Below are 26,376 nucleotides of genomic sequence, written 5' to 3' on the forward strand. Positions count from 1 at the left end.
AACATCGGTTAGTCCGTCACTGTTCGTTCTTTATGGATTGACGTGATTTGTTTAGGAAATTCTTCTAATAAACAAACTAAACCTTTAAAGTGTTTGCGTGTGTACGTTGCCATTTTGAACTGACGTCACAATCTGAAGTCGAACAAACTCAGACTTGAAACACCAGGCCTGATATGTGAGAAGTAATTCTGTTTTTTTCCGAAATGGTGTGTTCCGAGTTTTAGACGAATTCGGTCTAGTTGGTCTCGATCATTGGGTATGTCACATTAGATGATCGGCTTCGTGGGAGCAAGGGCGCTGACTGCCTGTGACTGGCTAGAATTACGTTAATGATGTCTACGACTGAAAAGTCGTCCAATGTGACACGGGCTTTACACGAACGTTTTTTTCTCCCAGCACCCCATGATGCTCTGGAAGGATGACGTGACATTACAGAGCTGCAGCGGCCATGCGCATAACATTCATGCATGCATACTGTGAGATCATTGCGGAGCTGCTTCGGTCATGCGTGATGTCACCACCTGATCAGCATCCCATCCTTCCACCTTGTATGTATTAAAAAAAAATAATTGTAGTATTTTCATTTGAGAGAGACATTAGCCGGCCATAATGAGAATATTACGACATTTAAAACTGATCTCTGAGCGCAGTGCTTCACGGTTAATCTGCATGCATAATTAGCCATGTGGCCAGCTACAATCTTAAAGCCAGCCTTGAAGGAGTCCTTCCTTCCCCCTCCATAAGAAAAATAAAATCACATGACCTTGTGAAATCATAATAATAATAATGATGATGATGATGAAAAATTTGTTACAATTTACAAGACATTTCCATCTTCTTCATGGATTGCAAAGCATTAGCACAAAGATCAGAGACAAAAAAGATATGCTGCGGCATCAGGTGCCATGATTTCAAATGACAGAATGTGCCAATCTCATGCCACTGTTTCATGGCACACTAATGTGTGCCCCAAAATTGGAACTCTGTGCGCGTAATGATAGCCTGTTTGTGACCATTTGTCGTATTTTGCTTGTGGTTATTGTTCTTGTCTGTGTCTTTTGTTCTTTGGGGCACAGTGACACATTGGTTTAGCACCGCTGCCTCACAGCTGAGGTGACATTTTTGGCCACAATAATTAGTCCAACGTAGTTAGCAGATGCTTCCCTACTAGCCCAAGGATACTTCAAACACCATTACAAACCGCTCAACACTCGCTCAGTTCCTCCAGTCCACCTTTAGTTCGGTGAAGTTCGTCAATATTTGTTCACGATAAATCAAATTCCACGGGATTCGCCCATCGCTAGTCATGAAATACTCTTTTTGTTGCTTGTTTCTTTAGGTATTTAATTATTTCTTCATATTGATGGGCTAAGATGAGCAATTAGTTATTTCTGAACGACTCTTTTCAGCGAATCAAATGAATTGATTCATGAGCACCAACAGATCGATACAGTGGAGCTCAACAGGAGTGCTAAAGCGAATGCTATCTAGCGCCCGACCTGGCACAGAGTCACTCCAGAGGCACGTGTAAAATGGCACAAGACTTTCATTTTCTTCACCTGTGGGGCACGTCTTCCCCGTGAACCCCACAGGCAATACACAGTCCCACAAGCACTTTAAGATAAGCACCAAACACATAGAAACACTCTCTTCCCAAACTCCACTCCACTCCACCCTGGCAACCTCGTCCTCTTCTTCCTGATTCTGGCCCTGAGTGGTGGTTGCTGGCGGCCACCCCAGATCCCCACAGGGTTGTGGAGAACTCCATCTCCCATGGAACCCTGCGGGAAACTGAGGCACCATCGTCAACCAGGGAGGCTGCCACCAAGTGTCCCGGGGGAGGTACTGAGGAGCCCATGGCTGCTCCCCCGGAACATAAGCAGAAGGGGCGTCCCAGCCGCCTGCCACGGTAGGCATAATAAAACTTGTAGCGGTGTATCGGCACCAAAAATCTAGGAATACATTTTATTAGGGTTTCAAAAAAATAGATTAAAACTGTTATGAAAACTCAGGTTGCAAATACTTAAAGGCTGAGAAACGCTGTACTACGCGAGAACAAGTCTAACGATTCTCGTTTGTTTTATTCATAAACGTATCGTTACGAGTTGTATATTCTCAATCATTTGTGATTCTGTAACGAAGAGTCTTATTTTTAATTATACAGCTTAAATGTTTTATCGTGCCATCTAACACCTGGGGGGAATTAAACATCCCCCAGTGACGGTCCTCCCATGTCTTCTTCTTTTATTGTGGCCAGGGAAAGTATTAAACCCATATGTGGTTGGTTCACCTGACCATTTATTTGGGGTTTCCCACCCAGGTAAGGTTTGGATGTCCGTGTCTATCCATTAGAGCCTCCTAGTCTAGGTGGGACCTCCTTTCCTCCCTTGGCCAGGATGCCTTTATGTTCCTATGTCCAGATAGGGGATCTTCCTGCCTCCTGGACAGGATGCCCGTCCATCCTGTGGGCCACCATCTCCCTTTCTGTCTCAGCAGGAAATGGATGAACTCGTTTTTGAGATGAACCGCAAAAAAGACAAAACGAAACAAATATAAAATAAAGTGAATAAAAGTCAAAAATCAGGCAAGACAAGGAAATCAATCAGTAAAGAGAGTTTCGATTTTTTTAATTACTTATCCGCAGATCCCATAAAACCTGATGCCTTATGCTGACTTTTTACTCCCATACTGCCAATGAACTCAAAGCCACGACCTCGTAGACCAAACCCCTACAATCATGAGACGTGACCCTAACATGTCGTCTAACACAATTAAACAGTAGAACTCTGTTGAGCACCAAAAAAAGGGAGTTACCAGTAAGGCAAGTCCTTCCGTGAGAACCCTAAATCCCAAGAGGACTGTTTCATTTATGTTAGGTAGAATGATAGAATATCTATCTATTATATAGTGCCTTTCCTATCTATCTATCTATCTATCTATCTATCTATCTATTATATAGTGCCTTTCATGTCTGTCTATCTATCTATTATATAGTGCCTTTCACATCTATCTATCTATCTATCTATCTATCTATTATATAGTGCCTTTCACATCTATCTATCTATCTATCTATCTATCTATCTATCTATCTATTATATAGTGCCTTTCACATCTATCTATCTATCTATCTATCTATCTATCTATTATATAGTGCCTTTCACATCTATCTATCTATCTATCTATCTATCTATTATATAGTGCCTTTCATATCTATCTATCTATCTATCTATCTGTTATATAGTGCCTTTCATGTCTGTCTATCTATCTATCTATCTATCTATCTATCTATCTATCTATCTATTATATAGTGCCTTTCACATCTATCTATCTATCTATTATATAGTGCCTTTCTCATCTATCTATCTATCTATCTATCTATCTATCCAACCAACCCGCTATATCCTAACTACAAGGTCACGGGGGTCTGCTGGAGCCAATCCCAGCCAACACAGGGCGCAAGGCAGGAAACAAACCCCGGGCATGGCGCCAGTCCACCACATACTCAATATATCTATTTATAAAAACCAACATCTGTCTGTTTGTCTGTTTATTCACTTTTCATGAGAAAACTACTTCACAGATTTAGCTCTGGATTTTTTGTATAATTTGTTGGAACATTCCGGTTGATTTTGTGACTTCTCTCACCACGCTATGTATCATAGTTCGCTTGTGGTACTGATTTATTAGCGTGAATCTGAGAGAGATGGGGCCGGAGCCCTCCTCACTCACGCGCCAGCCTCTGGGCGTATCTTACATCCACTTAGCTAGGGAACCAGAGAACTACTTAACGGATTTACCTTGGGTATAGAAAAGAATCTCCCCCCTTCGAAATATTTCCAATTGTTTTGCTTTACAGCCTTAAATGAAAACACACAAACCAATATTTTTTTCCAGCTTTACCTACTCAATGCAATCTCTAACATCCAAGTGAAAGACATCACAGCTACAGTTCAAAAAAATTATAAAACATCTAAAACAAGAAATCCTGAGAATCCTGAGACACCCACACTCAACCGAGTATGGGATGAATTTGACTGTCGCGTTGATGATGTCCGTACGGCTGCAGAAGGACATATTAAGCATTTTGTAAAAATGACGTAATACATTTTATCCTCACCTAAACCACCAAGTGAAATAAATCGGAAGAATCATTTTGAATCACCCTGTACTTTATAAAAGATTCACAAAAGAATCAGTTGTATTGTAATGTTGTATGTGTGGGGTCAAACTACTTAAAAAAAATGATAATACAGGCACGCACAGTGTCGTTTTATGTGATTTTTGGGTCGCTGATCCCAAATATGATCATATTTGATTCTTTACTGGTGGTCCTACCCACTCCCAGATGGTTAAACATGACAATTTTCAAACATAAGCACGTGGGGTATCATTTTAGCCTATTCTGACGTTAATGTTAAACTAAAACCTGTTTTTCCAGCTGATGGTTGTCTCACAAATGAATTCTCTTTCTAAATATAGAGGATGCTGAGATGTGAGTTCACACATTTCTATCTAGAAGAAGGTGTTTTCTCTGTGTGGCTTTCAGTAAATTCAAAAGGCTGCTGCAAGAACCATCACACGAAGTAGAACTGACCACCTCACCCCAGCCCTGGTGTCCTTATACTGGCTCCCAGTTAAATTTAGGGCTGATTCCCATGTCCTCCTTCTCACATATAAAATGGACGCTATCCAGTGACCTGAGACGATGACTGGGCTGCTGTGTCTCTTTTGAGAACCCATGGGTACCGCTGGTCTGACTTTGTGTTGCTCATGGAGTCCCGAACGAAGCGCATGACCTTCTTTATGAGGGATCGTCAGTTACGGCACTACGGCCATGTGGCACGATTACCAGAGGGTGATCCGGCTTATTGTTGAGGACTTGAGCGGCTGGATTAGGCCAAAGGGATGCCCATGTAACACTTGGCAGTGGCAGAGAGATGGGTAGGACTGAACCACATGTCTGTCTTAGAGGTTTGCCAACCAGGATCGTCATGTGGTGGGTGAGGCAATGTGCCGTACCAGTGCAAGCACCCCAACCTGACCTGACCAAGCCCCTGCTTACTTATCTGAACTTATCATGGCTTCCACACCAGAACTTGCACTAAGAGCTCAACTTGTCAGCCCTAATAAGATCCCAGAGATCAATAAAATAAGAGTAGGAGGTCAAGCTTTTGGCCATAAGGCCCGAAATTGTGGACTGATCTGCCTGTCTATAGACGTGAAGAAACTTATTGGTCCCTTTACAGCTCATTGAAAAAGTGATGCCTGCCTCCTGAAAAGTGATGGCGTGAAAAGTGAGGGTCCCCTGTGTACCTGCATGCCTTTGAGATGTCATCGAGTCAAGCAAAGCGAGTCTGACAAGAGATCAAGTGTTGCTTCTTCTACAAAGGCCTTCTAAAATGGGCCTGCACACATTTGTCGGTAGAAAAGATCCTAAATAATTGGATTTGAGTGATTTGTTGTTTTCTTAAATTTGCATCACACACACACACACACTCGTCTCCAATCGTGCAATCAGTCGTTGAGCCAACTGAAATGGAGACAGGTCATCACACTGCTGTTTGGTGTCGTCGTGTGTCCCACACTGAATGTGGAGCAGAGAAAGCAAAGGAGAGGGTGGACTGAGGACATCAGAAAGAAAACGATAGACCAGCATGTGAAAGCTAAAGGCTAGAAGACCACTATCACCAAACAGCCTGATGTTCCTGTGACAACATCTGCAAATATTATGAAGAAGTCGAAGGTCCATTAAACTGTGTAACCTCCCTGGATGGAAGGTTAGGGTTAGGCTTAAGCTAGAGTCTGTAGAGATGTATGCCTCCTAGAGGGCAAACAAAGCACTGGCACAGGGTTAGGAAAAAATGGGCAGAATGGGCAGAAGGACGATCAAAAAGCCAAGGACAACTTCCAAAGAGAGCCAAGCTGAACTCCAGAGTGGAGGTCCATCAGTGTCTGATCACAGCATCTGAGTCCCTGTGGGCTCGATGGAAGAAGACCCAAGAGGACTCCACATAAACAATCCAGACTGAAATTTGCTCAAATGCATATTGACAAGACACATTGACTTCTGGGAGGATGTGCTTTGGACAGGCAAGACCAAACTGGAGCTCTTTGGCAAGTCATATCAGCTCTTTGACCGCAGATGAAAAAAGATGAAGCTTTCAAAGAGAAGAACACCAGACCAACTGTGAAACATGGAGGGGCTCAGTGACGTTTGGAGGATGATTTGCTGCGTCTGTCACAGGAGGCCTTGAGTCTGCACAGAGGACAATGAAATCTGAAGACTATTAAGACATTATGGAGCAGAACATCCTGCCTAGGGTCATGGTGCTTTGCCTCAGGTCATGGATCATCCAACAGGGTAAGGAGCAAAAACACACAGAGAAAAGCACCCAAGAATAGTGAAGAACAAAACATTGGACTGTCCTGAAGTGGCCTTCTGTAGCCCTCATTTGAATCCTATGGAACATCTATGGAAAGACCTGAAACATGCAGTCTGGAGAAGACCCTCTTCAAAACTGACGCCGCTGGAGCAGTTTGCTCAGGACGAGTGGGCCAAACGACCTCTTGACAGGCACAGAATACTCATGGCAACCTCAAATGGTTAGGCAACCAGATTTTTAGGTTAAGGGTCCCATCATTTTTATCCATTTGTATTAGAACATTAGGAAAATCTGGACGAGAACAGGCCATTCAGCCCAACAAAGCTTGGCAGTCCTGTCCACTTATTTCTTCCAATAAAACATCAAGTCGACTTTTGAAAGTCCCTAACGTCTTACTGTCTACCACACTACTTGGTCGCTTATTCCAAGTGTCTCTCGTTCTTTGTGTAAAGAAAAACTTACTAATGTTGGTGTTGAAGTTTCCAACTGTGTCCCCGTGTTCTTGATGAACTCATTTTAAAGTCACCATCTTGATTCACTGCACTAATTCCCTTCATCATTTTGCACACTTCACTCAGGTCTCCTCTTCATCTCCATTAAAGGCTCAACTCTTTTCACATTTCCTCATAACTCATCCGCTGTAGCCCCCCGTAATCAGCCTAGTCGCTCTTCTCTGGACCTTCTCTAGTGCTGTTATGTCCTTTATGTAGCCTGGAGACCAAAACTGCGGCCAGGACTCCAGATGAGGCCTCACCCACTGTGTTAGAAAGACTGAGAAGAACCTCCTGTGACTGGCACTCCACACGTCAAGGCGCTATATAACCTGACATTCTTTTAGCCATCTTAACATTCTGTTTGCTTAGTTGCCTTGCCTGTGTTATTCTGTTGAATCAAAACTCCAATGCAGAATCAGATTTTTGTCACGCATGTGTGTCAGAGGGTCACATTCCCTGCTTGTAAAAGGTAAGCACTGCCAATCCGGGATATCAGGGGGTCCAATTGCTAACCACCTTGTCTCCAGAGAAGACACCCAGTGAGGACAACCAACCCGGTCCCATCCTGTCTTATATAAAGAGCGTGACTCCCGGAAGGTGGCGGCACACTTGAAAGATGATCCAATTATGGAAAAGGAAGTCCAAAGGCAAGCCGGGCAAACCTAAATAGTAAGCGTTATGATGGCTGGTGGCTTTATTCCATCCCATGCTTGTTATGTTGTTTGTGTATAAATGGAGTAAACGGGGGGCCCGGCTGACACCCCAACATTTCGTCTGAGATCCTGTGGTTACTTGCAATCTGACGACAATACGTAACAGGATGCCAATGACTGTTGTGGGTTTCATCTTATTTCAGAGGGGTGGGTTCTCCTTTTCTCGTGGAGGGGGAACCAGCAAGTTTGTTCTTTAATGAGGATTGATGGTTATATTTTTTTTCTTTTCAAACTATAGATGTCAGTCAGTCATTTTCCAGCCCACTATATCCTAACACAGGGTCATGAGGGTCTGCTGGAGCCAATCCCAGCCAGCGCAGGGCGCAAGGCAGGAAGAAATCCCAGGCAGGTCGCCAGCCCACCGCAGGGAACTATAGATTGTGGCACACTTTATTATTATCACATAGAATTTTCAAACCCATTCAATCCAATTCAGCATTGTAGTGAGTCAAAGTCTGCCCCAACAGCCTTGGGTGCAAAGTGGCAACTGGTGAATTGGGCAGCCAATCCATCACACACGTCCCCGTATAGTGGCACGTCAGAGTAACAAATTATTCTAACATTGTTCATGTGTGGGAGAACAACAACAACATTTAATTATATAGCACATTTTCATACAAAAAGTAGCTCAAAGTGCATTACATGATGAAGAAAAGAGAAATAAAAGACAAAATAAGAAATTAAAATAAGACAACATTAGTTAACATAGAAAAGGAGTAAAGTCCGATGGCCAGGGTGGACAGAAAAAAAAAACTCCAGACGGCTGGAGAAAAAAAAAAATAAAATAAAATAAAATCTGCAGGGGTTCCAGGCCACGGGACCACCCAGTCCCCTCTGGGCATTCTACCTAACATAAATGAAATAGTCCTCTTTGTAGTTAGGGTTCTCACAGAGTCACTTGATGTTGATGGTCATACAGACTTCTGGCTTTTAATCTATCCATCATTGTTGGAACATCACGGTGCTTTGAGTTGATGGTGGTGGCGCAAGTCACCACCAACAGGACACCGGAAAAGGAAACAGAAGAGAGAGTAGGGGGAGAGGTCAACCCACAGTGGACATGAGGAGGATAAGCAAAGATACAGCAACAGCTTGCAGGACTTGAACCCATTACACCTGATCTGAGAGACAGGAGGGCTGTCCAGTGCACCGCCATGTCACCTTGCTCATGTCAAGAAATAAGAACGTCCAGAAAAGTAATTAAATGGAGGATCGCAGGAATCATCGGGTAAAGGGGTCTTGTCATCGGATTGGCTGGCCCAGCGCTGACTCAGCAGTGGAATGGCCAATATGGGGAGGGCAGCTTGATGGCTGAGGTGTCCAGGACTCTGAAAATATCCAAATCCTATTATGGGATATCATCTACTGTTGAATTTTGCTCTGCACTTGAAACATTTCTATTGTAGTATTATATTGACTATACTTCCTTAGAAGGCTGGCATCCTTCAACATCTGCAATAAGATGCTGCAGATGTTCTATCAGACGGTTGTGGTGAGTGCCCTCTTCTACACGGTGGTGTGCTAGGGAGGCAGCATAAAGAAGAGGGACACCTCACGCCTGGACAGACTGGTGAGGAAGGCGGGCTCTATTGTAGGCACGGAGCTGAACAGTTTGACATCCGTGGCAGAGCAACGGGCGCTGAGCAGACTCCTGTCAATCATGGAGAATCCACTGCATCCACTGAACAGGATCATCTCCAGACAGAGGAGCAGCTTCAGTGACAGACTGCTGTCACCGTCCTGCTCCACTGACAGACTGAGGAGACCCCACACTATGCGACTCGGGGGGTAAACGTTAACATTATACAAAGTTATTGTCTGTTATACCTGCATTGTTATCACTCTTTAATTTAATATTGTTCTTATCAGTATACTGCTGCTGGAGTATGGGAATTTCCCCTTGGGATTAATAAAGTATCTATCTATCTATCTATCTATCTATCTATCTATCTATCTATCTATCTATCTATCTATCTATCTATCTATCTATCTATCTATCTATCTATCTATTGTATTGAGGATGACTTGTGTTCTGTTCTGTGTATTGTGTTGTATTGACCCCCTTTTTTGACACCCACTACATGCCCACACTACCTGGAAAGGGGTCTCTCTTTGAACTGCCATTCCCAAGGTTCCTTCCATTTTTTTTTCCTACGAGGTTTTTTTTGGGAGTTTTTCCTTGTCTTCTTAGAGAGTCTAGGCTGGGGGGCTGTCAAAAGGCAGGGCCTGTTAAAGCCCATTGTAGCACTCCTTGTGTGATTTTGGGCTCCACAAAAATAAATTGTACTGTATTGTATCTATATATACAGTATAATTGACTAAGTCGCCCGACCATGGGGTATGCACGACAGAGCCATGCCTGCCAACTCACAGAGCCCCGCCCACCAACTCTAAGACCATGGGATACGCACGACAGAGCCCCGCCCACCAACTCTAACCCTCCTTCCGTGTCCACCGTCGCTCTGCCTGCGCCTGCTCATGTGCCCTCACGGAACACCTCACCAAACACAGCCTCAGTCACTTTCGTCTCTGCTACAGTCCACATGCACCTCTGAGCCACGTTGACTTTTCATTGTTCTTTTCGGTTCCGGCTGCTTTTCTATGTATATAATCGACCAAGTCGCCCGACCATGGGGTATGCACGACAGAGTCCCGCCCGCCAACTCTAACCCTCCTCCCGCGTCCACCCTCGCTCTCAAGGACTTATCCCTACCGACGAAGTAATTTTCACCAGCATTGACTCCATCATCACAGACGATCCTGCAGATCAACTTTCAATCCCCGAAGAGTTTCTTAACAGTCTTACTCCCACTGGTATGCTTCCGCATAAACTCAAAATTAAAATTGGTTCAGTCGTCATGCTTCTCAGAAACCTGTAATGGCACTAGACTTTCTGTTGCCAGCATTCACCACAATGTACTGGAGTGTAAGACTATCGCATCTGCTGCCTCACAAACTGTCCTTATTCCCCGGATTTCCCTGACCCCATCAGATTCAAATTTGCCTTTTACTTTAACACGCAGACAATTTCCTGTTAGATTGGCCTTTGCAATGACAATTAATAAGGCACAGGGCCAAACTTTCAAAAAGAAATGCCTGTATCTGCCAAAACCAGTTTTCAGTCACGGACAATTTGTATGTTGCTCTCTCCAGAGTTCCATCTTTTCATTCACTCACCGTCGTATTCTCAGACCCACCCCATTTGGACAATTGTGTCTTTCAGGAAGTGTTCACCCACCAATAAATAATTATGTGGCGCATTGCTATGCTGCGGGTTTGCTAGTTGTAATTAAACTACAGGGAGCTGGTTGGGTCCACTGCACCAAATGGAGGACAAAGTGTCATCCAAGGGTTGGTCAGGACCTCTGCCTGGATGGGACGCATTTAGGAATTGGAGTGGCCAAAGGACATCCCAGCACCACCTATTAGTCTTCCCAGCCATTAGAGGGAGCAGCAGGGTGCAACTCCCAGGTTTCAGCTCAACATTAGTCTGCCCGACCCTTAAAATGTTCAGCTTTATGTGTACCACTGGAAAAATGAGCCAAAAACATTGAATGTTTTTCAATAAGGAGCACATAAATACCAAAACACTAACATACATAAAGTATGAAAGGTCTGTCGAATGTCCGCTGCTGTGCGGAGGCAGATTTAGCAAACGTGCTTTGTGTGACTTGATTTGAAGCAGCCACTGACACCCAGTCCAATGTCACAATCGGGACAACAGACATGTGGTTTCTTCACGCACTCGTCGTTTATTATTTTCTGATGTTGACACATGAGAGGATAGAATGTCAGTGTCTGATTTGCATGATTGATGCGTTGTGGTGGACCGGGAAGCCTCCATAATGGAAGGAACAGGGAAGAGAGCTTATTCCAGACACTATCTCCCCCTCAACACTAGAGGGCAGCCCCCATGGCTAGCAATGAGGTCATGGGTTCGGAGCATGGAAACTCAACCATGCTGGGACCCGTGGCCAACACCAGGGTGCGCCTGGACGTTTCCCAAGCCCTATTTAGCAGCACTTCTGCCACACCCGGAAGTGCTGCCAGAAGAAGCTCATCGGATACCTGGAGTGTCCTTCCAGGTCTCCTATTAAAGGAGCCAGCCACCACTACTAGGAGATGAAGCTTGTGATGAGGAGTGGAGGTGAAGAAAGAAGAAGAAGAAAAGGTTTTTGTGTTAGACTGGGCATTTGGTACTTTGTGTACTGTGTTGTAGGGAGCAGAGAAAAGAGCTGCTCCATGTGACTAAACGAGTACCAGTCTGGGTCCACAGCATCCTTTGTGTTACTGTGAGATACCACAGCTCAAAGCTTAGTGACTTTCACATTAACCCCAATATGAACATTGACAAGTGCCAAATGGTTAAGAGTGCCCAAGGGGCTCACATCTTTCTTGTCCTTACGCTTGATGGCAATCATTTTGCCTTTTGGCCAAGGCGTATCACGTCACATACAGTTCTCTATACATCAATGTCACTGTTTGTGTCAACATCTGGTGACCAATTTACAAACTTATTGGTCAGTTTCAGTTTACTCTAAAACTAGCTTTACAATTTTCTGTTTACATGCCATTGGCTGTTAAGGCTGAAGGCTCCACCCCACTCCTGAATATTGATGAGATACCATAGAGTGATGGAATACAAAGAAAGATTGATAATTTGTTTGCAGTAAGTAAATACCATTGGCTGTTTAGGCAGAAAGCTCCACCCCACTCATGAATATTGATGAGTTACCATAGAGTGGCAGAATGCAAACAAAAAATTAATAATATGTTTGCCGTATGATGCTATTTCATTCTCAGGATGACTGCAGAATACTGTGCAGAGCATTAAAACTGAAAGAAGTGGCAGTTCAGAGTGTGCTGTGTAGACTGACTAATTGACTGAAACACTGGAAGAAGAGGATGAAGGTGCGATTAACCTTTTTCAGAATTGGGTGACGTTAAAGGTGATGACCAGCAGGGGATAGGGGCTACCCACTACAGCCTGCCTGCACTCTCTTCTTCACTTCTCTTCCACACTCCCCATTACTCTGTACTGTTGATCCCAAGTATTTAAACTCCTCCACCTTTGCCAGCTCTACTCCCATCATCCTCACCATTCTACTGACCTCCCTCTCATTCACACACATGTATTCTGTCTTGGTGGTCCTACTGACCTTCATTCCTCTCCTCTCCTCTCAGATCCCCACCTCTCCAGGGTCTCCATAACCTGCTCCATACGCTCCCTACAGATCACAATGTCATCAGCAAACGTCACAGTCCATGGGGACTCCTGTCTAATCTCGTCTGTCAGCCTGTCCATCACCATTGCAAATAAGAAAGGGCTCAGAGCCGAACCCTGATGTAATCCCAACACCATCACTCCTACCTTAGACCTCACCACGGTCACACTCCCCTCATACAATATCCTGTACAACTCTTATGTACTTCTCTGCCACTCCCAACTTCCTCATACAATACCACAGCTCCTCTCAGTCAACTTGTCATATGCTTTCTCCAGGTCCACAAAGACGCAATGCAATTCCTTCTGGCCTTCTCTCTACTTCTCCATCAACACCCTCAGAGCAAACATCTCATCTGTGGTGCTCTTTCTTGGTATGAAACCATCCTGCTGCTAACTAATCATCACCTCACTCCCACTACTCTTTCCCATAACTTCATACTGTGGCTCATTAATTTTATCCCCCTGTAGTTACTGCAGTCCTGCACATCCCCCTTATTCTTAAATATCGGCCCACCAGTACACTTCCTCTCCACTCCTCAGGCCTCCTCTCACTTTCCAAGATTCCATTAAACAATCTGATTAAAAACTCCACTGCCATCTCTCCTAAACACCTCCATGCTTCCACAGGTATGTCATCTGGACCAACGGCTTTTTCGTTTTCATCCTCTTCATCTCTGTCCTTACATCCTCCTTGCTAATCCGTTGCACTTTCTGATTCACTATCTCCATATCATCCCCCTTATTCTTAAATATCGGCACCAATAAACTTCGTCAGAGAGAGTCGCCATTTTAATTTCTGTATTACGGGCCAATATCTCAGTTGTGTTTAAAAATTTGGCTCCTGGGTAGCTAACTTGGATATGCAGGCGGTCGTCGGGTTACGTATGAGACAGGGACTGTAGGTTTGTTCTTAAGTTGAATTTGTATGTAAGTCGGAACAGGTCCATTATTTTAATAAATGCTATTGTTGACCGACTGTAACCAAGTGCTCTGCCAATGAATGATGGAGTTTCACCTCTCTGACCTTTTTATTATTTCTACTTTATTTTCCATGGTGATGGTTTTTCTCGTCTTTGCTGTATCCCCAGCACTTGCATCAGATTTGTGTTTCTGAGACATTCTTGAAGGGTGAGGACAAAAGGTTAAGACGAGCTCTTCTGCACAGCACTGTACACGCCATCACAGCAGGAAGGCACCCGTCGTCAACATGTCTGATGTACTGACGAGAGACAACTTCCTGTTATGTGTGTAACAGTACAAGCAGGCTTGCTATTGAGAATGAATGGGGCCATCGACGGGCGGTTCATCACCAGCCCACCACACAGTCACCTCCACTACAGTATGCTGCCTGCAGCGTTCGCCCACCGGGAACGAACACAGTGTGTCCAAAGGCGGGTAGTGAATCGCCCCCATTCAACACGCAGCCATACGATGCACACTACAATGCCACCTCCCGTCGCCCCGTTCACCCTCAATGGCTTCCGTTCAGCCACAATTGGGTCACTGCTTGCAGCATTATTAGCTGCCCACCGAGAACGAACGGGGCAGCCGTGTGTGGTGGACGGGCAGTAAAACCGCTTGCCGCCAGGAGCCGCCGAGGGACACTACACTGAATGAGCAGCAAAATCGTCCCACTCCAGCCTCCATCCAACCACCGCTCGCAGCGTCCCCAGGCCGAAGTTGACAGAGCAGTTACTGAGGCTCATAGGTCGCAGCAGCAGCCCCATTCGTAAGTCGTAGGTCGGATGTCTGTAACCTGGGGACTACCCGTAGTTATGTTCCGGTATCCTTGACAAATAGGAATCGCCCAATATGAGGTGCTCTGGAACCTGGAACCAGTCTACTTTTTTATTTTGGAAAGTATTGATGGTCTGTTTTTTATCGGACTGGGGGACCAAATATGTCAACTTCCTCTTGTTCATCTGGGGTTTGAACTCGGAATCTGTTTTTTTCTAGCGAGTTAGGGTTAGGATCAACTGATGGATTATAAATATCCAAGAAGGGGTAGGTTAGTGGAGATTGAGCCCATAAGGCATATGTACAGGCACAGTGATTCAGGTATTAAAATTCATTTTAACCAATTATAAACACAACCGATGAGATCTCTAATTAAATATATCTTCTCTATTTACAGTGCTAAATACATACTAATCATTATCATTTTACTCACCCTTATCGATTTAGGGTGAGGATCGACTGGTGGATTATTAATATCAAGACAGGGTTAGGGTTTGAAGGAGATGCCCAATCGAGGACAGCATGGCCTGAGTACACACTGACTGTCCAACCCATTTTGAATGTGGTGTCAGCCATTCATCACTAAAATGATAAATACTTATAGATAAACGTACTAATTTATAAATACCAGGGATTCCAACTGGATATCCACAATATAGTATTTTAAAACATCACTTCAGTTAGATGTATAATTATTTAAAAAAACATTTTTATAAAGCACTATACAAAAAACAAATTGTGATAACACAAAGAATATTAATATGGGACTTACACAGGGTTAGTGTTATTAGCCCCGGTCACTGACTTAACATTAGGACTGTAATTTAAATTTATTAAAATTAGGGATATAACCTGTCACGGATGTCTGGGGACACTGACCGGCCGGGACGCCTGGATAGTCCCCGACATGGACAGTATTACTCCTCGACCACGAGAGGGCAGCCTCCCGGGCCTATCTGGGGGCCACAAGGAGGGACCTGGGACGTTCCTGAGAGGACGTGGCCACCGCCAGGGGGCGCCCGGACAGTAAGGGAATCCTGGATGGCAGCACTTCCAAATACTTGGAAATACTTCCAAGAAGACCCGGAGTGCTTCCAGGTGCTTTCCTGACACTTCCGCCACACCAGGAAGTGATGTCAAGGAGAGCACCTGGGGCTCATCCGGGCCATGATAAAAGGGGCCGCCTCCTTCTAGCAGACGAGCCAGAGTTAGGAGGAAGGAGACAAAGCTTGTGAGGAAGAGGAAGGAGGTCAAGAGAGAAAGAAGAAGAAGAAGAAGAAGAAGAAGAAGAAGAAGAAAAGAAAGAGAATTGGTGGAAAGAAGGCATTGTGGTGCTCAGGACAAATAAAGGAGTGTGCTTTGAACATCCTGGTGTCAGTCTGTCTGTGTTTGGGGGTACGGTTTCCACAAACCTTAGGAATAAAGAGAGGGGTAGGCTGTCTTTCAAATTATTATAGCTCAATAACTCTGGATTTGTAATTTTATATCGATTTAGGGTTAGGATTGACTGGTGGATTATTAATAACTAGACAGGGGTAGGTTAGTGGAGAGTGATTCCATAAGGGGCACACTGATTTAGGTATTAAAATTCATTTTAACCAATTATAAACACAACTGACGAGATCTCTAATTAAATATATCTTCTTTATTTACAGTGCTAAATGCATACTAATCATTTTCATTTTAATCACCCTTATTACTAATTTATAAATACCAAGGATTCCCACTGGATATCCACAATATGCAATTTTAAAACATCACTTCAATTAGATGTATAAATATTTAAAAAAAATCATTTTCATAAAGCACTATACAAAAAACAAATTGCAATAACACAAAGAATATTAATATGGGACTTACACAGGGTTAGTGTTATTAACCCCGGTCACTGACTTAACATTAGGACTGTAAATTCAATTTATTAAGGGATTTAATAGGGAAATAATTTTTATAATTTTTAACCCTAGGAATAAAGGTAGGGGTAGGCTGTCTTTCAAATTAATTATAGCTCAATAATTCAGGATTTGTAATTTTCTATCGATTTAGGGTTGGGATCGACTGGTGGATTATTAATAACTAGACAGGGTTTGGTTAGGGTTTGAAGGAGATGCCCAATCGAGGACAGCATGGCCTGAGTACACACTGACTGTCCAACCCATTTTGAAGTTAAGGCGTCATCACTAAAATTATAAATCTCTCTGTTATATAAAATAAAATCCTGTTTAAAGAGATGTATTTTCAAGTCCCGCCCTCCTCTCAAACCCCGCCCACAGTCCTCTCACCTCTCATTGGTGTGAATTCTTTTGTCAGACACAGTTCCTGCACTCTCGGCTCTTATAAATGTTAATGTTTTCCTCACTTTAAGTTCCTTATTAAAGAAGATGCATTATGCCCAAATCTTATTGCAGAATATTTCATCATGAAGGGTTTTCAACAGAAAAAATGAGTACACGGGCAAAACGTTGAAGTCAAGTGAATTAAAGTGAAAATTGTCCATTAGTTACACAGCAAATTGTTTAAATGCGTATCAATAGACTGTGCAGAAACAATTGGTGGTGACCGTGTGGACATCAACTTATAATATCATGAAGAATATCTACAACCGTTAACACCGTCTGGTCTTCCACCGCACGAATTAAGTAGAAAGAAGGATGTATCCAAGAAAGGTCATGTAGTCCATCTTCAGAGGGTAACATTAGACACAGAAGAGGATCTTGATATGCGATTCGTATTAAAATGTTAACAGTTTCCCATTAGAATAGCTTTTACAAACACAATTGACAAATCACAGGGACAAACATTCAAAAAAGTCGTTATATTTAATAGAGAGAAAGAAACGAAATTCAGTCACGGGCAGTAATACGTTGTGTTGTCACGATGAAAGTCCAAACACGGAATCAAAATTCAGTGTGATATTGATGAAAAATGTATTCAAAAAATAGTTTTTGCTGAATTTGTACAGTAAAAGTGTAAGTTTAAAAAGTTTTTGCGTGTTCATTTCAAAGCCAAACAGAATAAAATCGTATTTCTCAACGAATACCTCTAACGCAACATGAGGCATAATTCACTTTCAAATGATTATGTTTTATAATTTTTTACTATGGTTAATTACTCGCTGTAATGTCAAACAGGTGTAGTTCTGTTATGCATAAGTAACATCCATCCATTATCCAACCCGCTATATCCTAACTACAGGGTCACGGAGGTCTGCTGGAGCCAATCCCAGCCAACAAACCCCGGGCAGGGTGCCAGCCCACCACAGGACACACACAAACGGGACAATTCAGGATCGCCAATGCATCTAACCTGCATGTCTTTGGGAGGAAACCCACGCAGACAACATGCAAACTCCATGCAGGGAGGACCCAGGAAGCGAACCCGGGTCTCCTAACTGCAAGGCAGCAGCACTACCCACTGTGCCACCGTGCCGCCCGCATAATTAACAATTCTTACAACTATTAAAATCTGTTTAAATTGTTCATCCACGTCTCCATACGTGAGCGACAGAACCTCAAAGAGGCTAGCGTGTAACGCAGGCCCGGGGGTTGGCAAGCTAAGCGAGCAGGGGGGGGGCAAAACCCACTGGTACTCATAAATTAATTCAATAAATACCTGAAAAAAAAGACTCTGTAGAAGACTCCATACTAAAAACCCTGTTGTTCTGTTAAAATATTTGCCTCTAAGAACTGTCAGTCAGTTATTTTCCAACCCCCTATATCCTAACCACAGGGTGCAAGGTAGCAACAGACCCCGGACAGGGCGCCAGCCCACCGCAGGGCACACACACCCACACACCCACACACACTAGGGACAATTTCGGACTGGCAATGCACCTGACCTGCATGTCTTTGGATTGTGGGAGACACGGGGAGAACATGCAAACTCCATACAGGTAGGGAGGACCCGGGAAGGGAACTCAGGTCTCCTTACTGCACTGCGCTACCCACTGCGCCACCGTGTCGCCCTCTATTAACCGTTCAAAGTGCAAATATTAAACCAGATAAATAATGTTCTAAAAGAAAGATCAAGTCCAAAAGTCCGAAAAACAGCAATAAGACTAACCTAATAAATGGAGTATAATAAATATTTAAAAAAGGGTTTCAAATACGGTGCTTAAAAACACACAATAAAAAAAGAAAGGATAAGGTTTAGTGTTGCGCTGAGGGTAATTGATTAACCTCAGGGCCCCAGACGGTATCTTTAGCATTAGGGTTAGTAAAATAGGATTTTAACATCAGGGAGGAAAAGGGTTACAAACATTAGGATTAGCGTTAGAAAGAAGGGGAGACACCCCAAAGACAGTGATGTTAAGTTAAGGGTAAAGGGACAGGGAAGGACAGTCTAAAAATATATTACACGTCCCACCTCCAGGACGAACACAGACATTGTGCGGACTCTCGAGTCAATGTATACTCATCAAGAAAATCAGCTTTAGGGTTAGGTGGAGAGGCCTTGCTGTTCTGTCTTTATGGTAGATGTGCCCTGCAAGCTCCCTGGTACACTTGTTTTTTTTTTTTCTTTGAATGAAATTAGGGTTAGAGACTGGGTGGTGTCTGTGGGTCTTAGCTTGGCAGTGCCCCCCACTGGCCACTATATGAAGAGATGTGCATGAATAAGTGATATCCTCAATGCTCTGCTTGGGTAAGCTATACCATCTTAGGTCAAGGTGGGGCACAATTGTTCAGTTCAGAAGAGCATCATCCAGAACACGAGGCATGGCACTTCTGGGTACATGCCATTAAGATCCATCCTGGGACCAGAAAGAGACAGTCAGCATCTTGACTCCAGACAACTGAGATGGACCACGTCTTTATTATTTATAGATTTTGCCCCCTCGTGTGTTGTCTTCTTTGACCATTTTCCCTTATTTCACACCTGCATTAAACGGGGGTCCGCTGGTTGCCCAACATTTTTGGCAGTGTATATACTGTGTTTTCTCCTGCATGTGGATTGGTGGCCCCCTGATGTGTGTGTGTGTGTGTTCACCCAGTGACGTGATGGCATGTGACGTGTTCCTGCCTTGCACCCCATGATTGTTTGGATAGGCTCAAACTATCCCCTGATCCTGCTCTGGATAAATGAGATTAGAAAATGGATGAATGGAGGATATTAGCATGGAAAAGTTTGGAATCACGTAGAATATTTCTTTTTCTTCATAGACATTAATACTATTTTTCATCAAGGTACCATGAAATTGATTTGAAAGCAAAACTTAGAGACGTAATAAATGTTACAAATGGCTGTTAGTGCATGAAAGGACTGATTAGTAATTTATTCTTTATATAGGACTGCAAAGCGCCATTCTCGGCAGCCTACCCTCCAGTGTCTCAATGGTCCTCTCCCTTAGCTCATCCTTAATTAGCCCTGTTTAATCGCGAATTGGTTATTAGAGAAACCTGCGCCATTATGTAGGCAGAGCTGAAGCCTGTTATTCCATTCAGTTAAACTTGTCCCCTCTTGGAGATTGACACACTCTCATGGCTTAATGAGAAATCAACAGCATGTGTGGGATTGGCCTACAAGCCTTCTGTATAGGGTTTGGTGTACATCAAGTGGGCAAGTGGGCACCTCAATGGGTTTTAATACCCATCCTATCCCCCAATTCAGTTTGTCCCTAGGCCAGGGTCTACATGGTCTACCCCTAGAGCTGGCCTAACCTTACCACAGCACTGGAAAGGCTTTGTGCTGCCATATCTCGCTGCCACTGCCCTGTTTATCAACAAGCTGGGGCCGACTGCTGCTTGTGTTATCAGCTCAATACCCATCTTTCCTTTTTTACCCCGAATTGATGAATACGCAACAAAGCTTAAGCTCCCATCACTTCATTTTTTGAACTAATTACACAGATGCAACGTAGCATGGAGTTTCCTGCCGGTTCTGTGGTTTCCTCCTAAAGAACAAAAATCAATGCAGGTTGGATGAACTTGAAGTGATAAAATTGCCTTTATGTGCCTGCATGTGTTCACCCTGCAATGGACTGGCACAACAGACTGGCACAATGAACTGACTTACGACCCTGACCTAGACAAGCAGGTGAAGAAAATGAGTTGATTGATAGATTATGTGAAAGGCACTATATAACAGATAGATAGATAGATAGATAGATAGATAGATAGATAGATAGATAGATAGATAGATAGATAGATAGATAGATAGATAGATAGATAGATGGGAAAGGCACTATATGATAGATAGATAGATAGATAGATAGATAGATAGATAGATAGATAGATAGATAGATAGATAGATAGATGGGAAAGGCACTATATGATAGATAGATAGATAGATAGATAGATAGATAGATAGATAGATAGATAGATAGATAGATAGAGTGAAAGGCACTACATAATAGATAGATAGATAGATAGATAGATAGATAGATAGATAGATAGATAGATAGATAGATAGATAGATAGATAGATAGAAAGGCACTACATAGTAGTGATAGATAGTGTGAAAGGCACTATATAGTAGAGATAGATGGTTAGATAGATATGAAAGTCACTATATAATAGATAGATAGATAGATAGATAAATAGATAGATAGATGTGAAAGGTTTCATAAGATGAATTTAAAGGTGACTTTAGAGATAAGATGGTAACTCATATGGGATTTCAGTTTTTTTTTTGCTTGTCTCTGCTTTTCTTTTTCTGCTAATGATGTGATTCTTTGAAACACGAGCAGATTGTTAAAAGTGACAACTAATGCACAAGTCAGATTGGGTCACCTGTGATGTCTGAATGACGTGGTTTTTTTTTTATTATTTTTGTTACCTTCCACGTCCTAATTTGGGGTCGTTAATTCTCAGCCGATTTTTTTTTTTTTTTTTGTCTCTTTCATAAATTCATAGAGATAGACTCTGTAAAAGTTTCCTGTCAGATAACAGCATTCGCGTTCTCAGTGATCTTCACGGCGGATCTTCTCAGTTCTGATTCGAGCCAGGACTGACTTTTCTTTTCATTTGTTTGTTCCGATTGTTTCTCTATCCTTGAAGAGTTTCTGCACACCAAGTTATTTACTTCAAACGTTTGACTTTCTTGTCTAAATATCGCGTTTCTTTTTACTATTATCGCATATCATTGTCGTATTTAATAATTGTGAGCACATGTCTTATTTTATTTCTATATACGACGATGCTCCTCACATTTGTATGAACTGTCAGCTCAGTGGCTCTGCTGTCATTCCCGTCGTTATTTTGCTCGTTTTTCATTCATTTCCTCAGTCCCGGGTCGTTGCCACTGTCGCCTTTATCGGGGTTATGATTCTAATGAGCATCGGTGAAAACCAATCAGTGAAATTATGTGTCAGCTCTCTGAAGTCTTTAAGGTAAATGAGAGTTTTGCTGGCTATGATTAATAATGTATCAGAATGGCGTACGGCACTTATTATAATTATGTTCACATTTACACAGCATTAGATGATTCTTTGATGCACATTTAAAGGAAGGAATTAGGAAGGTAAACGTCTACCATCAGTTATGTAAAGTTGTCATTAAATCTCCGTTGCTCAGGTGTGCGCTGGTGAAAGGCAGCCTGACTGGGACGGGGTGATGGAGGCAAGCCTCCTACGTTTACAGACAAGCAATAAAGTCCAAGACCACCACCGAGGCTGCGCGCGCATCACGAGTTGGTGAGATGTTTGCTTAAAATTAAGTAAAGTCTTCGCCGTGCAGCATTCCAGACTAATGATGACACCTTGCTGTCAGTCTGACTGTTTGCACCCAAAACTAATCATTTCATTTCAATTCTGTTACTAAATGTTCCTTTAACCGGTTTATTAAACTGTACTGTCGGGCTGTAAGGAGGAAGAGGAGGAGGAGGAGACCAATGAAGTTTCAAACTCCAAGACTCCGCTGCAGTCTCAGCCTAAAGCGAACTAAGTGAGTGAGAGAGAGAGAGAGAGAGAGAGAGAGAGAGAGAGAGAGAGAGAGAGAGAGACTGAATCAAACCAAACTCACAGATAATGAAGGGGCGAATACTGGCACCGGGGAGAGCTGGGCATGACACGGGTAACGAGGCCACGGTCAGCTCGCCACGCCGCGGAGAGGACATTCTGACCTTCAGGTCTGAGAAGTGACGGGCTCTGCTAACGACTACACGGGAGGACGGCAGACATTAATAATAATGATAATAATGAAAAAATACAGCATATTTATGTAGTCAAGAAGCACTTTACAATTAAATAGCTATTTAAATACAAGATTATTTGGGTATATGAATGTGCATGATACATATGAAAAAATATATATAATACACACATAACCACCAGTAGGTGTACCTGGCCCTTCCCAGGGTGGAGTAAACTGCATTTGAGATAATAAGAGAGATACTGAGGTACTGTCATTACATACAATTTCTAGGGGTAAAAATTGAAAAGTTTGGCCCCAATCCAAAATTTTACTGACAAAACCCACCATAGGGAACAATTTTGAAAACCTGTGTCAAGCTCTAAAATTAACTGAGGGACACTGCCCTAATAAAAAAATAAAATGCTAGTGTGGAGAAATTTTCAGAAAAAAACACACACTCTGCTTTATATACTGTAGATACAGTACATAGCATTTCACAATACTTAAAATGTGGAAATATAAATGTATACCATATTTTTCCTTTAGAGTCAACTTTGATTTATGAAATCCTAACACTGCATAATAATAACTTGAAACCTGCCCTTTATAATAAAAGTACAATTGATATCACAATATGATATCAAATGACATTGTGATGTATTTATCAATATACTTAACATAATGCCTCTCCTATCTATTAAATAGTGCATTTCTATCTATCTATCTATCTATCTATCTATCTATCTATCTATCTATCTATCTATCTATCTATCTATCTATCTATCTATCTGATGTATACTGTCTTTCATATCTACAACTATGTGTTGTGCCTTTTAATGCAGATAGCATTTTGTGAATGGCACTATATACAATTATTTACCTTAATGCTCAACAGATACATATCTATTATTTTCTCATGATTGTCCTGTTGAATTTTACATTTATATGTGAAGAAGGAGTTGTGTACTGTCAAGGTAAAGTAGGAAGGAAAATTGTTTTGTTTTTGATGCATGCTTATAATATTTGTGTAGGATGAGAGATGAGAAGAGTGGGTTTTAGAATTAATTTAAAAGAAATGTTAAAATAAAAAGTTGGAGGTGTGTTTTATTATTAAAAAGTATGTTGTCTTTATGTTAATTGAATATACTGAAGTTTTAGTGTTTTTTTTATTATTTGATTGATTAAAGACTATTTAAAAAATCTATCTATCTATCTATCTATCTATCTATCTATCTATCTATCTATCTATCTATCTATCTATCTATCTATCTATCTATCTATTATAGTGCCTTTCACACATCTATCTATCTATCTATCTATCTATCTATCTATCTATCTATCTATCTATCTATCTATCTATCTATCTATCTATCTATCTATCTATCTATCTATCTATCTATCCTATAGCACCTTTCTTCTCTCTGTCTAGTAAGTCCTGTACACCTTCTCTCTCCACTGTGTCCCTCCATGTACTTTCTTCCATATATGAAGCTCTTTTCCTTGTCACCCCCATTAAGTAATCTTTAGTTTCAGACCCTCAGGTTAAACGCTGACATCGCAGGCTTTGCTCAACAAGGATTTGCTTGATGGCTAAAGAAGTGGACAGTGAAGTTTTTTGTAAAGTCAAGTCGCTCCGCACGGTCCCACCTAAAGCCCCAACTTCCATCCACCACACCCTCAATGCCCCCCCTGTGTTTTTATCAGGAAGGGCTGCAGGTTTTTTTTTTTGTCTATGAAACCCCAACAGCAAGCAGACATTTGTGTTTGTAATATGAATGCATCAATTGCTGGAGCTCCCACAGATTTTCCGCATTTATGAAGGCGGTGGTATCTTTTGAACAATTGATTACTTTTATCTTTTATCTTCTTTTAAGCAAAGAAAAGTGCAGTTTGCTGCTACTTTCACTTTTATTGAATTTCTCACAGAAAAAATAAAAATCTACTTTAAGTGGTGTTACACTTCAAGAAATCTCTGTTAATTTTTATAATATATGACTCTTTTTCTTTTCTTTTTTTTTTTTTTAATTGATCAGCCGTAAACTAAAGTCGGCAGGCAGTCACATATACTCCTGACCTATGCTTTTAGTTCCACCGGAGTTACTCGCTTCAGTAATCAATGCGGATTAAGCGGCTGCTCGTGTTATGTTTGCTTCTTCTGAGTTTAATTATTGAAAAATCAAATATATCAAGAATGCAGGATGTCATTAAGTCTTTAGGCAAACAGCAATGTGAGGACTTTCACCTTCTAGGCACGTTTATATTCTAGTTCTAATCTTAGCAGATTTAACTACTATAATATAATATAATATAATATAATATAATATAATATAATATAATATAATATAATATAATATAATATAATATAATATAATATATGTGCTCACAGCGTATGTTTGCCCTTTAATCTCACGGCCATCAATGGAGTATTTAATTCTCGACTGACATCCTAAATTTGACAGTTAAGGTGATTCTAACCTTTTTATTACCCCTGCAGTTTCATCTAAAGAATTTTAAAAATGATCTTTTGCACAATAATACAAGCGGGTTTATAAAGCGCCAGTCGGGTGTTTACTGGATTGTACAGAGAAATATTTTGAAACAATAAATCTTTACGCCTGTCTCTGTAAAGCCTTTTATTTCTTTAGACACATTTATAACATTTCCCTACTGTTACCGCTTTTTATGTTATAGTTTCCTTTGGTGAGACGTGCGCTTTTTTAAATATAGTGCCTTTCGGATGTGGGTCACTCGCATACTATTTCCAGCCTAACAAAACGCGCTGCTATTATTATTATTATTATTATTATTATTATTATTATTATTATTATTATATAACTGTACGGTTAGTCCCCTAGCCTGTCTACCTAAGCTCTTCGTCCCCACGAGCCCCTCGCCTCTCCCCAGCACTCTCCGCTCACGTTACGTGGTAAAGATCCGAGCCATCTAATCCATGGCGGGTTCAATCCATTTAACTCTCGGGCGCGATTTCATGTTAGGATTACCATCCACATATTTCGCTAATTGAGGTTAGTACAGCTTTAACCGGGGAAAAATGGCGTTTGTAAACCTACTTGGGTGAGTTCTGTTCCCATCAAGATGAGGAGAATGAGACTCAAAAGCTTGCTTGCAGGCTGCATCTCTTGCATCCGATGCCGGGACCAGCGATCTCACATGCAGATCTCTTGTTTTTTTTCCAACACTATATTCTTCGCCTGGTGATCGACCTCTTTTCTCGTTGCAGTCTTTTCCGTAGCCTTCAGCACCCAGATAAAGGAAAGCAAGAAATCTGGTTTGCAGAGCCGCCACTTTGCATATTTATTGTATCCCAATTTCTGTGTGCGACTGCCTTTTTTTTCCCTTGCACCTCTTTAATGGCTGCTGCTCTGATCGTCGGGCATTTGCAAAGGACGGAAATTCAGCGAAGCACGAAATGATTATTCGCTTATTGCCAAAAGTTTGTCTCCAAAAAAAAAAAAAAAAGATGGGGTTGGGGGGGGTCTGTCAGGAGAGCGAGAGAGAAAAAAAAATCCGAAAGCGGGGCTGTCCGCGGTGCTGAAGGAGGGAGGATGTGACATCAGGCGGGCGGGCGTGGGAAATTCAAGCACAGGCAAGCAGGGAGCGGCGGAGGCAGCGGAGAGGCAACGCCGAGCGGGCGGCACGGGAAGGACATCCGCGGGAACGGGAAGGGCCGCCAAGAGCGCAGAATCTGAAATGACACGGAGGATTGGCACTTAGAGGAGCGAACGTGAAAAA

The 26,376-nt window shown here is 42.3% G+C and overlaps 1 protein-coding gene across 1 annotated transcript in view; it reads right to left on the reverse strand.

Annotated features, from left to right (window-relative positions):
• LOC120535076 (noelin) overlaps window positions 1–26,365 on the reverse strand; it is a 155,272-nt gene extending 128,907 nt beyond the window's left edge. The window contains exon 1 of the mRNA XM_039762622.1: window positions 25,695–26,365. Coding sequence (XP_039618556.1) covers window positions 25,695–25,769 — 75 coding nt within the window. The 5' untranslated portion in view covers window positions 25,770–26,365. The remainder of the gene's footprint in view (window positions 1–25,694) is intronic.
• Between the last annotated feature and the right edge of the window lie 11 nt (window positions 26,366–26,376).

Source organism: Polypterus senegalus, chromosome 9 (assembly GCF_016835505.1).
Source record: "Polypterus senegalus isolate Bchr_013 chromosome 9, ASM1683550v1, whole genome shotgun sequence".
In the NCBI taxonomy this organism is placed as follows: Eukaryota; Metazoa; Chordata; class Cladistia; order Polypteriformes; family Polypteridae; genus Polypterus; species Polypterus senegalus.